Genomic DNA, 14,493 nt, shown 5'->3' on the forward strand with positions numbered 1-14,493 from the left:
GCACATTAATCAATTGTCATACCACTATTTTGTGTTGGGTAGCAACAGAGGCGATGAGATTGGCATCACTGTGTATTCACCAACTCCATCCCGGGGTTTTATTTACAAGTTATGGCTTCAAGAATACATAGTATTCATAATATCAAGAATGTAGCTTCAAGAATACACTTTTTCTCACAGAGAGTTGTGAGTCTGTGGAGGCCGGTTCTCTGGATACTTTCAAGAGAGAGCTAGATAGGGCTCTTAAAGATGGCAGAGTCAGGGGATATGGGGAGAAGGAAGGAACGGGGTACTGATTGGGGATGATCAGCCATGATCACATTGAATGGCGGTGCTGGCTCGAGGGGCCGAATGGCCTACTCCTGCACCTATTGTCTATTGTCTATTAAAGTGCAAAAAAAACTTAATTGTGTTCTTTTGAAACATTTGGATTCCCAGGAGGGTCTCAAAGGTGATTGGAAAGGGTATTGGGAAAATCAAGGGCAATGAGAGTCTAGAGTGTTTAATGGTCATATGTGCAGACAACAGAGCAATGATATTTTTACTTGCAGGCTTATGAACACAATACACATAAATGATATAAAAGAAACAAAAATTCAATAAATTAGTGCAACATAACCCCAAAGGACATCTGTAATCTTGCACTCAAGTCCTCCAGAAATAACGCAAACATACCTTATTTCATGCTCCACTCGCCTGTTGGCTTTCAGCGACATGTTTAGTTTAGTTTAGAGATACAGTGCAGCCCACAGAGCTGACCAGTGATCCTTGCACATTATCACTATCCCACACACACAAGGGACAACTTACACTTATACCAAGCCAATTAAACTACAAACTTGCACGTCCTTGGGAGTTTGGGAGGAAACAGAAGATCTCGGAGAAAACCCACGCAGTCACGGGGAGAACGTACAAACTCCACCCATAGTCGGGACCAAACCCGGGTCTCAGATGCTGCAAGCGCTGTAAGACAGCAACTCTACCACTGCACCACTGTGCCGCCCCTACATGTGTACAAGAGTATCCAGGTCCCTCTGAATATCAATAACAACGGTCTCATCCTCACAAAATAAATCGCAGCATTCAAAAATTACTGCGCATTTCTGTTTCATCCACATCTCATATTTTTCACTTTTGGTCCCATTTCAAGCACAGCCTTAAACATGTCAAGAAAAATCTGAGCTGACATTTTGTCACTTGTTGATCCATAATGGATCCCAGTGAACTGAAAACAAAATGGTATGACCGGATCAAATAGCTTGACATCTAATTATTAATGCATCCTGTATGAACCCACAGAGGCATGTAATATGGTATGGTGCAGACCCTAAACAGCACCTCAATGAGCAGCAAAATGGGAGGCATTATGAAAGCCAATTTTTGCATGGGTTGAAAGTCTTATCCAAGCCACTGTGGGAATATATCAAGCTACAGCAAAGCATCTCTCTCACAGAAGGAGGTCAATGAATTGGACCACTGCACTGACTGCAATGCCAACTGACAAGCCCAATGGGAAATCAAAGGAAGTGAAAGGAAGAGATAATTTAATAAACAAAAAAAGGAGAGCAATTTCATAGCAAGGCAAACCCTCAGGTCACTGCTTGCAATACTTCCGGATAAGCAATAATAACACAAGTGAATTCCTTGAAGCTTCCTGTTCTCCCACTTACTGACAGAATCCTGGCAGTAAAACAGTAAAGAATGAGTAATATGTGACTGTTCAGCCTGATAATTAATCCTTGCAATCTTGTTCGTGGTACTTTGCGGTGCACTAATTGGCCGACACATTTCCTGCCTTACAGGATGTTCCTAAATTGTAGAACACTTCAGAACACTCTGAAGTAATGAAAAGTGTGATGGAAATGCAAGTTTAAAAAAAAATATATCATCATTTTAAAATTAATCTTTCTGTGAGGCACATTGAACTATTTTTTCCCTTTCCTCATTTATTATATTGTTTACAGAGTACAATGTTTACATATTCTGTTGTGTTGCTGCAAGATCTTTAATTGTTCTGCCAGGGACATATGGGACGATAAAACATTCTTGACTCTTGAGGGCTATCATCTTCAACAACAATACACTCTAAATATGCATTGGATATTGCAGGTACTGTCTTCACTCAACTGTCTGAGTCTCACTGAACTTGGCTCCTCGAAGAAACTCCAAGATACAAGTATTTTCTATTAATGTCACGTTTTGTAATTCATTGAGAAATGACTCAAGCGAATCACAACTTTATGCTCCTCTCGGCAATTCACTGTCTTTGAGCTTAAGCTTTATTGCTCCTACCTGAATGGTCTGAATGGTGGCCGATTAGGAAAAGGGGAGATGCAACGAGACCTGGGTGTCATGGTACACCAGTCATTGAAAGTAGGCATGCAGGTGCAGCAGGCAGTGAAGAAAGCGAATGGTATGTTAGCATTCATAGCAAAAGGATTTGAGCAGGAAGGTTCTACTGCAGTTGTACAGGGCCTTGGTGAGACCACACCTGGAGTATTGCGTACAGTTTTGGTCTCCTAATCTGAGGAAAGACATTCTTGCCATAGAGGGAGCAGAGAAGGTTCACCAGACTGATTCCTGGGATGGCAGGACTTTCATATGAATAAAGACTGGATAGACTTGGTTTGTACTCGCTAGAATTTAGAAGTTTGAGGGGGGATCTTATAGAAACCTACAACATTCTTAAGTGGTTGGACAGGCTAGATGCAGGAAGATTGTTCCCGATGTTGGGGAAGTCCAGAACAAGGGGTCACGATTTGAGGATAAGGGGGAAGTCTTTTAGGACCGAGATTATAACAAATTTTTTCACACAGAGAGTGGTGAATCTGTGGAATTTTCTGCCACAGAGGGTAGTTGAGGCCAGTTCATTGGCTATATTTAAGAGGGAGTTAGATGTGGCCCTTGTGGCTAAAGGGATCAGGGGGTATGGAGAGAAGGCAGGTACAGGATACTGAGTTAGATGATCAGCCATGATCATATCGAATGGCAGTGCTGGCTCGAAGGGCCGAATGGCCTACTCCTGCACCTATTTTCTATGTTTCTATGTTTCTACCTGCTTCCCGATTCTTATTGCTCATTTTTTCTTTCCTCTTACACGGTATACAGCCTAAAGGAAATGATGAAGAGCTCAGTGTATTTTCTGATGAGGATTTCATGAAAAGGATGGCCTCCGGTCATCTGTGGCTCCTCTCTGTGCCTCTTCTCTCATCCCTCATGTGCTCCAGTCCCCCTTTTGTTTCCTGCCAAACCAACTCTCATTTCCATTGCTACTGTTATTCTGTTACATTCAACAATCTCTCAAACCCTTCTCCTTTGAACTATTGTAAGCCTTTGTACCCTCAGCTTTACTGACACCTTTATCACATAGTCAATCCTTGATACATTGATACTCTTGCAAATCACCTGAACTCATAAAGTCATAGAGTCAAATAGCATAAAACAGGCCCTTCAGCCCACGATGTCCATTCTGACCATCAATGCCCATATGGACTAATCCAATTTTGCAACACTTGGTCCATAGCCTTCCATGCCTCGGTGGTTCAAGTATTCACCACAATACTTCTTAAATGGTGTGAGAAAAATTCGACATCAGATTCTCTTTAAACCTCCTGTTCCTTGTCCTAAGCTTAAGCCCCCTAGTTTTGGACACCTCTGCACCTCTGCACTATCCCTCATAATTCTGTAGGCCTCAGAACCCTCAGCCTCTTCCACTCCGAGAAGAATAGATCTTGCATCTCCCATCCCTTCTCTTAACTGAAATGCTCCATCCCGGGCAACATCCAGCTGAGCCTCCTCTCACCACCTCTAGTGCAGTCACGGTGTTGGCGGCCAGAACTGCACACAGTACTCCAGCTGTGTTGGAGCCAATGTTTTTATAATCTCAAACACATTTAGCACTCTCCAATAGATTGCATTTTGTTGGGGTTGCTTGGAATTTATCTGTCTTTGGTCTGGCAACAAAAGGCTCTCTGATGGAAGTTACCATATTAACGCTAACATGTGTTCAGATAATGGACGAGTTTAATATTAGCCAACCAGGGATTGATTCCATTAAGCAAAAAGCTGGAGGCAGAAGCTGACTATCCAGCAGCAGTAACGAATAGTAAACTATTTGCCAGCTGCTACAAAGTATGTTTGATACCAACTTAGAAACAAAGGGACAAAAATGGGCCATTCTCACATTTTGACTCTACAACCACAGATTTCTGGGGATCATAGTTCGAGATTGCCCTGGAGGCGCCCCTGTGACACACAGATGGCCGGGCGAGGAGAGGGGAAGGATGTTGGTTCACGGGAACTGCTGCAGTACGTTGAGCGCGCGGATGATCGGACTTTGGACTTGGAATAATGCCGCCACAATTGCTGTGCCCGTACGTGTAATATATGCAAAACGTCACGGTGGTGCAGCGGTAGAGTTGCTGCCTTACAGTGAATGCAGCGCTGGAGACCCGGGTTCTATCCCGACTACAGGTGTTGTCTGTATGGAGTTTGCACGTTCTCCCCGTGACCTGTGTGGGTTTTCTCCGAGATCTTTGGTTTCCTACCACACTCCAAAGACGTGCTGGTTTGTAGGTTAATTGGCTTGGTAAATGTAAAAAAATTGTCCCTAGTGGGTGTAGGGTAGCGTTAATGTGCGTGGATCACTGGTCGGCGCGGATCCCGTGGGCCGATGGGCCTGTTTCCGCGCTGTATCTCTAAACTAAACTAAACTAAACTAAATTTCACTGTGCAGTTGCATATGACAAATAAAACCCTATTGAACTATTTAGATTGCTATTATTTACTTTATCTCTATCCGCCCAGTAGAATTTCTTGATTAGATCAACACACGGTCTTCTAAAATCAAAGAAATACAAGCCATGCTTCTTCACAATGTAATCATTTTATCTGTTGCCATTCTGCTGAATTTGTGCTGCACTTTCTTCATAGTAAATATAGTCAATATCAGGACTGGTACTCAAAACTAATCAATAGTCCAGTTGGCATCTGACCTGGGCCATTTACAACATTAATTACTTCCCATCATTTCACAAGTTCATAAATTCATGTGACAGGAGGAGAATTAGGCCATTTGGCCCATCAAGTCTACTCTGCCATTCAATCATGGTTCATCTATCTCTCCCTCCTAACCCCATTCTGCCCCCTTCTCCCCATAACCACTGACACCCGGTATTAATCAAGAATCTATCTATCTCTGCTTTAAAAATATCCATTGACTTGGCCTCCACAGCGTTCTGTTGCAATGAATTACAAAGATTCACCACCCTTTGTTTTCAATCCCATCAAGATAAAGGTAAACATTTTATTAGCCTTTGGTTCCTTCGTGTAGCAGTAAAGGAGTTTTTCGTAATTTGTACCCGGACACCAAAATGACTTCACTTCCTCTTCGGTTCCTGGCCTGAGGCAGTTTAAACAAACACTTCAATTTGTCTTTATTGGATCCTAAGTAGATGACTTCACACTATCCTGGACAGAATCACATCTGCCATAGTTTTGTCGATTCACACAGTTTGTATTTAATCCAATGAAACTTCCATCTCTCATCTTCCCAACATACTGAGCTTCCTGGCATTCACATAATTCCTATTACTTCAGCCGAGTTACTAATATTTCTGGTTAAAAGTGGTGAACACTGCCCAGTCCTTCACTGGTTCTGACCTCCCCACCATTGAAGGGATTTACAGGCATCGCTGCCTCAAAAAGGCAGCCAGCATCACCAGAGACCCACACCACCCCAACCACACATTCATTTCACCCCTGCCATCGGAAAGAGGATATAGGAGCCTGAAAACTGTAACGTGCAGGTTCAGGATCAACTTCTTCCCTACAGCTTTCAGGCTGTTAAACACCACAACCTCCAAATAAGCTCTGAACTACATAGACTTGGGGGCACTGGATTTGTATTTTTGAATTATTATTGTTGTTTGTTTTTATGTGTATGTGTGTGCATGTATGTATATATATATATACATAGGAAAGAACTGCAGATGCTGGTTTAAATCGAAGGTAGATACAAAATGCTGGAGTAACTCAGTGGGACAAGGCAGCATCTCTGGAGAGAAGGAATGGGCTATGTTTCTGGTTGAGACCCAGGATCTTGACCCAAAACATCACCCATTCCTTCTCTCCGGAGATGCTGCCTGTCCCGCTGAGTTACACCAGCATTTTGTGTCTACCTTATATATATATAATTATATATATATAATACATATATATATATATATATACATACATACATGTATATATATGTGTGTGTGTGCGTATAACTGTGTATATATTTATATATATATATACACACTGTACTTTTTTTCCTTGTTTTTATGATATTGTTTACAGGGTACTATGTTTACATATTCCCTTGTGCTGCTGCAAGTAAGAATTTAATTGTTCTAACTGGGACATATGACAATAAAACACTCTTGACTTGTGAAAAGCTAAAGTCCCTTTGCAGATCCTTGGGGATACCAATTACTGCCTCTCTTACCTACAGTATGTTCAAGTAGTGCCATGGAACCTTTACGTCCATCTGAGAGACTTGAATGAAAATTCACTTACCATAAAAATGACTTTGTATGTGAATATTTTAAATTACACAACTAATTTCTGATTGCATTCCAAGTTCCAATAAAACTGCTTACAAATTTACAATGTGCTCTGCCTGTAAAACCTCCAATACAAATCAAATCCACCTCCGGTAAAACTAAACCTTTTCTTAAATTGAACAAAATATTCAGTGCCAGGAATATTATAATTTGCAATTGATTGTGATCTTGGTTCTTTTCTAAGCACCAGCCTTCCAAAGACTGGCCTTACTCAAGGTAATGTTGTGAATGTTAGTCATATATTGCATGTAATTATGCATCCTATTTTGTTCTGTTTACTCACATCCATGGGGATATTCCACGCCATATACACATGGGATTTGTAGTCATCCATCCACACTTCAGCTACCCGGAGTGAATTTCTCTTGGTGTAAAATCCTATGTCGCTATTGTACGGTTTTTTAATGCGTTCTATGTGAGCCACTCTGGAGCAAGGGAGCACCTCCATACTTCCACCACACAGCCAGACCTAAAGTGTTAAATAAGAAAAAAGGAGGTCAGGCAAAAACAAATACAGCTTCACCACTGATTTTCCAGCAACTGGTGGTCGGGCACCTCCTTTAATTCAGTCAGAATTACGACAGCACACTTGAGATTCCCCCCAAAAATGTGGCGCATAGGCTGGGTGAGGCGGCCGATCTCGACCTCATCAGGACTTCCACGGCCACACGGTGAAATTCTCCAACGGTGCCGCCAATTCGACGGTATGGCCGTTCGGAAGTCCTCCCAAAAATGTGGCACTAAGGCCAGGTGAGGCCTCCCATCTCGACCTGGGCTCGGGTTTCTGCGGCTTGCATTTCTGCCCTATGGGGACCGTGAGCGAGCCTGCCAGGAATGCGGCCCCTCGTCCCCATGGACGGCCGCCGACCCCACCCTCATCGGGACTTCCGAGGGCACTCGTTAACTGGTGCCCTTGCATGATATGCAAGTTGCAATGTAAATTTAATGTACATTTAAAGTTTGTTTTATTTAAGTTTCTAGCTGTCCATGGTGCTTTAAAGATACGTGAGGGGTATAATTAGTGGGTCAGAGGTGTATTGTTGAATTATTATTTTGTGACCTCTGTTGGCCCAGTAAAAAGGGATAATCCAGGATAATACCTGGAGTTATTTATTACCATTATTGTAAGCTGTTTCTGTATGGAAATGATTCTATGTTCTCGTGCTGTTAGTTAATTCTATCTTTCTAAAGATGAGCTCAGAAGCTTCAAAATAAAATCACCCTGCGACAGTGCTTGGACAATGAGGGCAGTGTTAATTTTCCTGGTTGGGGCATCCAGGATAAAATCGGATGGGTCCGTTTCCTACTGGCCAATTTTCCAGCTGCTGGTTTTAGGAGCAGATGCAGCAAAGAAGAATAGACTCAAGTGGAACCTTCCTGCATAAATCCAATTGAATTCCGTGGCGTGCATATTGAGAACATATGTTGAATGAAAATTGGGAAGTGTTTAGTTCATCAGGCTTAAGCAGGTCAACAGGTGTGGAAAGGATGAAGAGAATAGAAAGTGAGTGAAACATCTTTCTTCATAGATCCAGGAGGAATAGGAATGTTCTTTCATGGAGACCACCCTAATTCTCTCCTGCATATCACTTCAAATCCCTGCCCCATCCTTCATATAGTAACAGCGAGGTGGCCTAAACTCACCTAATGGTTAGAGGCCTGCCCTACTCTTAAAACACAATGTGTGGCTTGGTGTCTTTGACTTGGTTTTCAAAATAACATTGGCCTGAAGCTTAAGCCAGAAATTAGAAATCATTCTCTGCACTCTTGCCAAGCTAAGACCTACTCTGGGCCAAAATCAGCCCCTAAGGTGTGAGAATGGTTCTCTGGTAACATGAACTCAGTTTTAGGCTACAGAGAGAAACTGTGCCCACAAAGTACTGGAGTAACTCAGTGGGTCAGGCAGCATCTCTGGGGAAAAGGAATAGATTACTTTTTGGGTCGAGACCCTTCAACAGACTCTCACCAGAGAAAAACCTCCAACTGCATATAACACCATAGAGCAATCATTACATATTTTATTCACCAGAATCTCTGTGAATGCAGTCTTTTGCCCAGCATAGGGGAATCAAAAACAAGAGGACATATGTTTAAGGTGAAAGGAGCAAGATTTGCAAGTCTGAAGAAGGGTTTCGGCCCGAAACGTCGCCTATTTCCTTCGCTCCATAGATGCTGCTGCACCCGCTGAGTTTCCCCAGCAATTTTGTGTACCTAAGATTGAATACAAACCTGAGGTGCAACCTTTTCACTCAGAGAGTGGATGGTATATGGAACGAGTTGCCAGAGGGGCTAGTTGAGACAGATACTGCAACAGCATTTACAATACAAGGAGTAGGAGTCTTTTCTCAAATGCACGACTTTCACCACATAGATGGTTCTTCCTTTTCTGCCTCCTCAGTCGCTAAATCATTTGAAAGACATTTGAAAGGCATTCAAAAAGATGTAAGTATAGGAAAGGTTTAGAAGGATATGGGTCAAATGCAGTCAGGTGGGACTACTGTAGATGGCGCATCTTGGTCAGCATGGGAAATTTGGGCTGAATGGCCTGTTTTCATGCAAGATGACTCCATGACTCTAATTATTTCTGTCTTACTTGCTTTTGTGTTATTCCACATAGCTTTTGGCTTTAGCTCCAATAGTTTTACCCGTAAAGTCCAATCGCAAAGGGCTGTTATGTGCATAATTAGTGAATAAGAAAATTAACGTTAAGTGATTTTAAAGGATTATATTTGTTATTTTTCACAACTTTCCAAACCTGGCTGTACGATACTGGTGTATCAGTAACTATTGATCGATTGCTCCCCAGGTTTTCGTCCGTGACAAGGAAGGACAATTGTTTCAGCTGAGCAGATCAATACTGACCTTTGCACTTCAGTGAAAACAGCAGTCACTGTTGAAAAATCACCCGTAAAAAATCTTGCCATGACTCACTTCATTCACATGTTTTAATATATTCAAAAGATAGGCACAGAATGCTGGAGTAACTCAGCAGGTCAGGCAGCATCTCTGGAGAAAAGGAATAGGTGACATTTCGGGTCGAGACCCTTCTTCAGAATATTCACCTATTTTCCATTATTTAGCTCTATTTCTGAAGGTTTGAAATGTTAAACAGTCCAACTAACGTTGACATTTGGAATCATCAAAGACTGTCAGAGTGTTCTGAGCCTTGGTCATCTCTTAGAACTCATCCCATTTTAGATGCAGTTAGTTAATGCGTCAGCCCCTCCATAACTGGAAAAGTACTGTAAGTAAAACACAAAGTGCTGAAGGACATCAACAGGTCAGGGAGCATCTATGGAGAAAATGAACAGATGGCATCTCAGGTCAGGACCCATCCTCAATTAGTGTCAATTAGTCTGAAGAAGGGTCCCGACCCGATCCATTATCACTCCACATGCTGCCCGAGCCGACCAGTTACTCCAGCACTTTGTGTTTTGCTCAAGATTCCAGCATCTGCGATTCCTTGTGACTCCATGGAAAAGGTATGCCCCAGTTGCTGTCCACAATGCGTAACAAGTCAGTGTAGAGGATCTGGCCCAACATACACTCACAATCACACAGAATTTGGACAAGAAATAAATCTGAGTGACTATCTAGGATTAGCACCAGTTTTCTCCAAGTTAGCACCAAGTTAGCACCAGGTGGCAGAGGCTAGAACTCTGAACAAACTGGGTTCAATAATGACCAACCCCACTCACCCACTCCATGCCCTGAAGGTGATCAAGAGCAGCATCTTCAGTCAGAGACTGATTGCACCAATGTGCAAAACTGAGAGACATAGGAAGTCTTGTATACCAGCTGCTATAAGGTTATATAATGCGCATAAATAACTGCACTTTTTTTTCATTCATTGTATTTTAACTTGTATTTTAACTTGTATTTTAACTTGTTAAGTATGGAAGCTATTTGAGGAAATGTGTGGTGTTATGTCTGTCTTGAAGCTGTCGTGGCACTGTAATTTCCTGTAAAGGATTATTAAAGGTATAATCAAATCAAATCAATTAATCTGGGGTGGGATTGCAGGTGGGTAATATCAGCAATGCTTAAAACCGCAATACCTAAAATGACTTAAAATGGAAATCACTTGAATAGCAACAGTTAAATATAATTTTAAGATACCATGGATAAGATAACATAGGCATAATTAAAGTAGCATGTGTGATAAAGAGGAATTAATTGAATTTGCTTCAGTTCCTTGTTAATTGTTCTACAGGGTAATGAATTCACTTATCACAGCAGTAAGTACTGGTTCTGCTTTATGAAAATAGACTACAGAGTCAATGTTGCCTTCACTTGTTCTTGCAATTTATATGAAACATTGTTTGATCCAGAATATTTTTTTGATCCCATGACAGAGTCACATTCATGACTCTTGTTTAGAATGGATAGAGTGGATGTGGAGAGGATGTTTCTACTAGTGCGAGAGTCTAGGACCAGAGGCCATTGCCTCAGATTAAAAGGACACACTTTTAGTAAGATGAGGAGGAATTTCTTTAGTCAAAGGGTGGTGAATCTGTGGAATTCATTGCCACAGAATGCTGAGGAGGCCAGATCAATGGATATTTTAAAGATGGAGATGAACAGATTCTTGATTAATATTGATGTCCAGGGTTATGAGGAGAATGGGGTTGAGAGGGAAAGATACATCAGCCACGATTGAATGGCAGAGTATACTTGATGGGCCGAATGGCCTAATTCTGCTCCTGTAACTTAGGACCATGAATTCTGTGATGTTACTGAAAAGAGCTCTTCCTCCCTCTGCTCGTCATAACCACTGAACACTAAACAGCACTTCACTCCATTATCTAGTGAAATATTTGTGACTGGCCTCATTCATGTCCAGATCTGAGCTTTGTGGAGAAAAAGTAAGATCAAAATCAATCTTAATCTTCCTCCCACATCAATGTTTGGAATAGGCACGGTGACAGATGGGATTTTTTGTTTTAAGGAAACAGTTGCTTAAATTGTGATTTGATCTACCAGCTGATTAATAAATGGCCATTGTTCCTGTGTGAAACTGGCTGAGTTTGATGCCTATATCAGTTGTTGTATGAAACTGTGTCAAATCACATCTGGAAGTCCACACAGACAACACTCATTGGGCTCAAAAGGACACAAAGTGCTGGAGTAACCCAGCGGGCCAGGCCGCATCTCTGGAGTATATGGATAGATGATGTTTCGGGTTGGGAGTCTTCTTCGGTCTGACCCGCTAAGTTACTCTAGCACTTTGCGTCCTTTTGTGTAATCCAGCATCTGCAGCTTCTTGTTTCGACATACATTGGCCTCTCTTTTCCACCAGCCAAGTGATGCATCAATAGATTCAATGACTAGCCAGACGAGACCAGGCCCTCATAAATCAATGGTGACTCTCTCCCACAAGTTTAATCTGTCCATATCCTTACTCTCTTGCTCCATGGAGGTACATTCTAGTAACCCCCCTACATCTGATTTATACTAACCAGTTTAGTTCCTTATAACTATTTTAAAACAATGAGTGGACATTTACAGGTTTGAAATCCAAATGCAACCATTGAGAACAGGATACGTTTGCAACATTATGACACTTGTATTCAAGATCTCCGCAACCTTTTCAATGGTTTGGGTTGGAGACCATCAAAATCTGGAGCACGGCGACAATATTTTCTCTATCCCCTTTTTTACAGGAATATTTGTTATTATCCATTGAGCTCTGTGGAGTGGTTTCATTCTAAATTCCATTCATTGTAAAAACAGATACAAAGTACAAGACTCCTGTTTCTATACTACACGTTACAATTTCCCTTGCATCAGACTTTGATGAGGTCTCAAGAGTGGATTAAAGGTTATTTTGCCACAATCCCGTCAATACAGAACCTAATTAGTTCTGGCCAAACAGACGTTGGTTTACTCTATTCTTAGCAGTTCACTAATAGAGTTAGTGTAAACAGCTTTGTCACACCAAATAGAAGACACTGTGTTTGCTTTGTGTGCCTTGTTTCTGTCTACAGAATAACTGAACACTGAAATAAATGAAATGATGTCTGCATTTGTGTCCAACTATTCTATCTGGCAATGATTATATAATTATATAGTGATATGTTCTTTGTTGCATTAAATTCCACAGTTGAACGATAATGTATTCAACATTTGATTGCAAAGATTGGTTCAACTTTGTTGTATGATCTCAAGCATTTCCCTATCTTGGCTAGAATTTGTTCTACACAATTGAATTCTCATATTTCTACACTTTTTGATTGATGTTTGATTGCAAGAAACAGCATGGAGACAGACTCTTCAGCTTACCGAGCCCACAAAGCCCATCGATCATCCGTTCACATTCTTTCTATGTTATCCCACATTTCGCACTCACTGCCTGCACACTGGTAGGGCAATTTTACGGAGGCTAATTAACCAACAAACCCGCATGTCAGGGATGTGAGAGGAAACCGGAGCACCTGGAGTAAACCCACACGGTCACAGGGAGAATGTGCAAACTCCACGCAGATAGCACCTGATGTTAGGATCTAACCTGGGTCTCTGACGCTGTGAATCAGCAGCTCTGCCAGCTGTGCCATTGTCCTGCCATTCCCCATTTATTTGCTTGGATTAGCATAAATGAAAATTCATTAACAATGCAGAAATCTTTTATTTCTCCTCTTTATTGATGCGCTGCCATCTCTTTCCACATTGGGGAAAGCAACTTGGATGCACGTGTGCTATGGTGCAAACACACAGAAATTTCCCCATTCTGCTCCTGTGCTGTTCGAATGCTAATTGTGAAAGTCACATCAGGGTTGTGAAATTCAATTGTGAGTACAACTGAACAGTTTCGTCAGGTTTCTCTCTGTAATGCTATGCTGAAATGTTCATGAACAAGACTGTTACTTTCCGAACCTGTCAATTTTGCATGTTGCACCACATTTGATACTATTGTTTGAAGATTTGCACCCAGAAAACTATGCTTGGGAAAACAAAAATTATGTGAATCCAACTCAAATTTGCCAATGTGTAAGAAGGAACTGCAGATGCTGGTTTAAACCAAAGATGGACACAAAAAGCTGGAGTAACTCAATGGGACAGGCAGCATCTCGGGAGAGAAGGAATGGGTGGCATTTTGGGTCGAAGAAGGGTCTTGATCTGAAACATCACCCATTCCTTCCCTCCAGAGATGCTGTCTGTTCCTGCTGAGTTACACCAGTTTTTTGTGTCTATCTTTAAATTCGCCAATGCCGTATCTGGTGGGCTTCCCATTCCATTTTCCTGTTGTTGCCTTTGCTTTCATTCGACAATTTCTGCTGCCTCTTAACCTTCCATCTCTTGCTTGTCATTCCTTACCAGCTCACTTTAGATCCACTTAGTTTCTCTGGCCTTCCTTTACTTCCCTATTCTGCAAATTTTTTTAATTATCATTGATGAGGTGCCAGGACCTTTCATAGCAACGACCTGCAGAGTGCTCGGGCTGCTTCCAAAAAGATGCATGGATGTGTTTGGGAACTATTCCTGGAACCAGGTTGCAATAGGAATCCATTCTTGCATCCACATACAACTATAGCTTGCGATAAAGATCACTCTTGGTAGTTATATACCAAAAAATAAATACAAGGGGAATAGAATTAATATCTTGCCACCAATTCAGCAAGCACCCCAAGTGGTCTACCCTCCCACGATGGTGAATGTCACACCATCGTGGATAAACCACTTGAGTATTTCACAAGGTATACCCATTCATGGGATTTGTAACTACTACCATGGATCCAAGGATACTTTATGGTAGACATCGACCTTGAAGATGCACACTATTCAGTACCTTCTCATATAAGTTTCGGATATACCGCAATTACCTGGATGGAGTAACCATGATGAGCGTTGCGGCATTTAAGTCAAAGTTATCCAGAATCAACTAGCCCTG

At 41.7% G+C, this 14,493-nt stretch overlaps 1 protein-coding gene across 1 annotated transcript in view; it reads right to left on the reverse strand.

Moving 5' to 3' along the window:
- The window catches only part of galnt17 (polypeptide N-acetylgalactosaminyltransferase 17), a 318,360-nt gene that overhangs the window by 21,337 nt on the left and 282,530 nt on the right, over positions 1-14,493 (reverse strand). Inside the window, exon 7 of the mRNA XM_033046150.1 lies at positions 6,889-7,074. Coding sequence (XP_032902041.1) covers positions 6,889-7,074 — 186 coding nt within the window. The remainder of the gene's footprint in view (positions 1-6,888; positions 7,075-14,493) is intronic.

The sequence above is a fragment of the Amblyraja radiata genome, chromosome 28 (assembly GCF_010909765.2).
Source record: "Amblyraja radiata isolate CabotCenter1 chromosome 28, sAmbRad1.1.pri, whole genome shotgun sequence".
Taxonomy (NCBI): Eukaryota; Metazoa; Chordata; class Chondrichthyes; order Rajiformes; family Rajidae; genus Amblyraja; species Amblyraja radiata.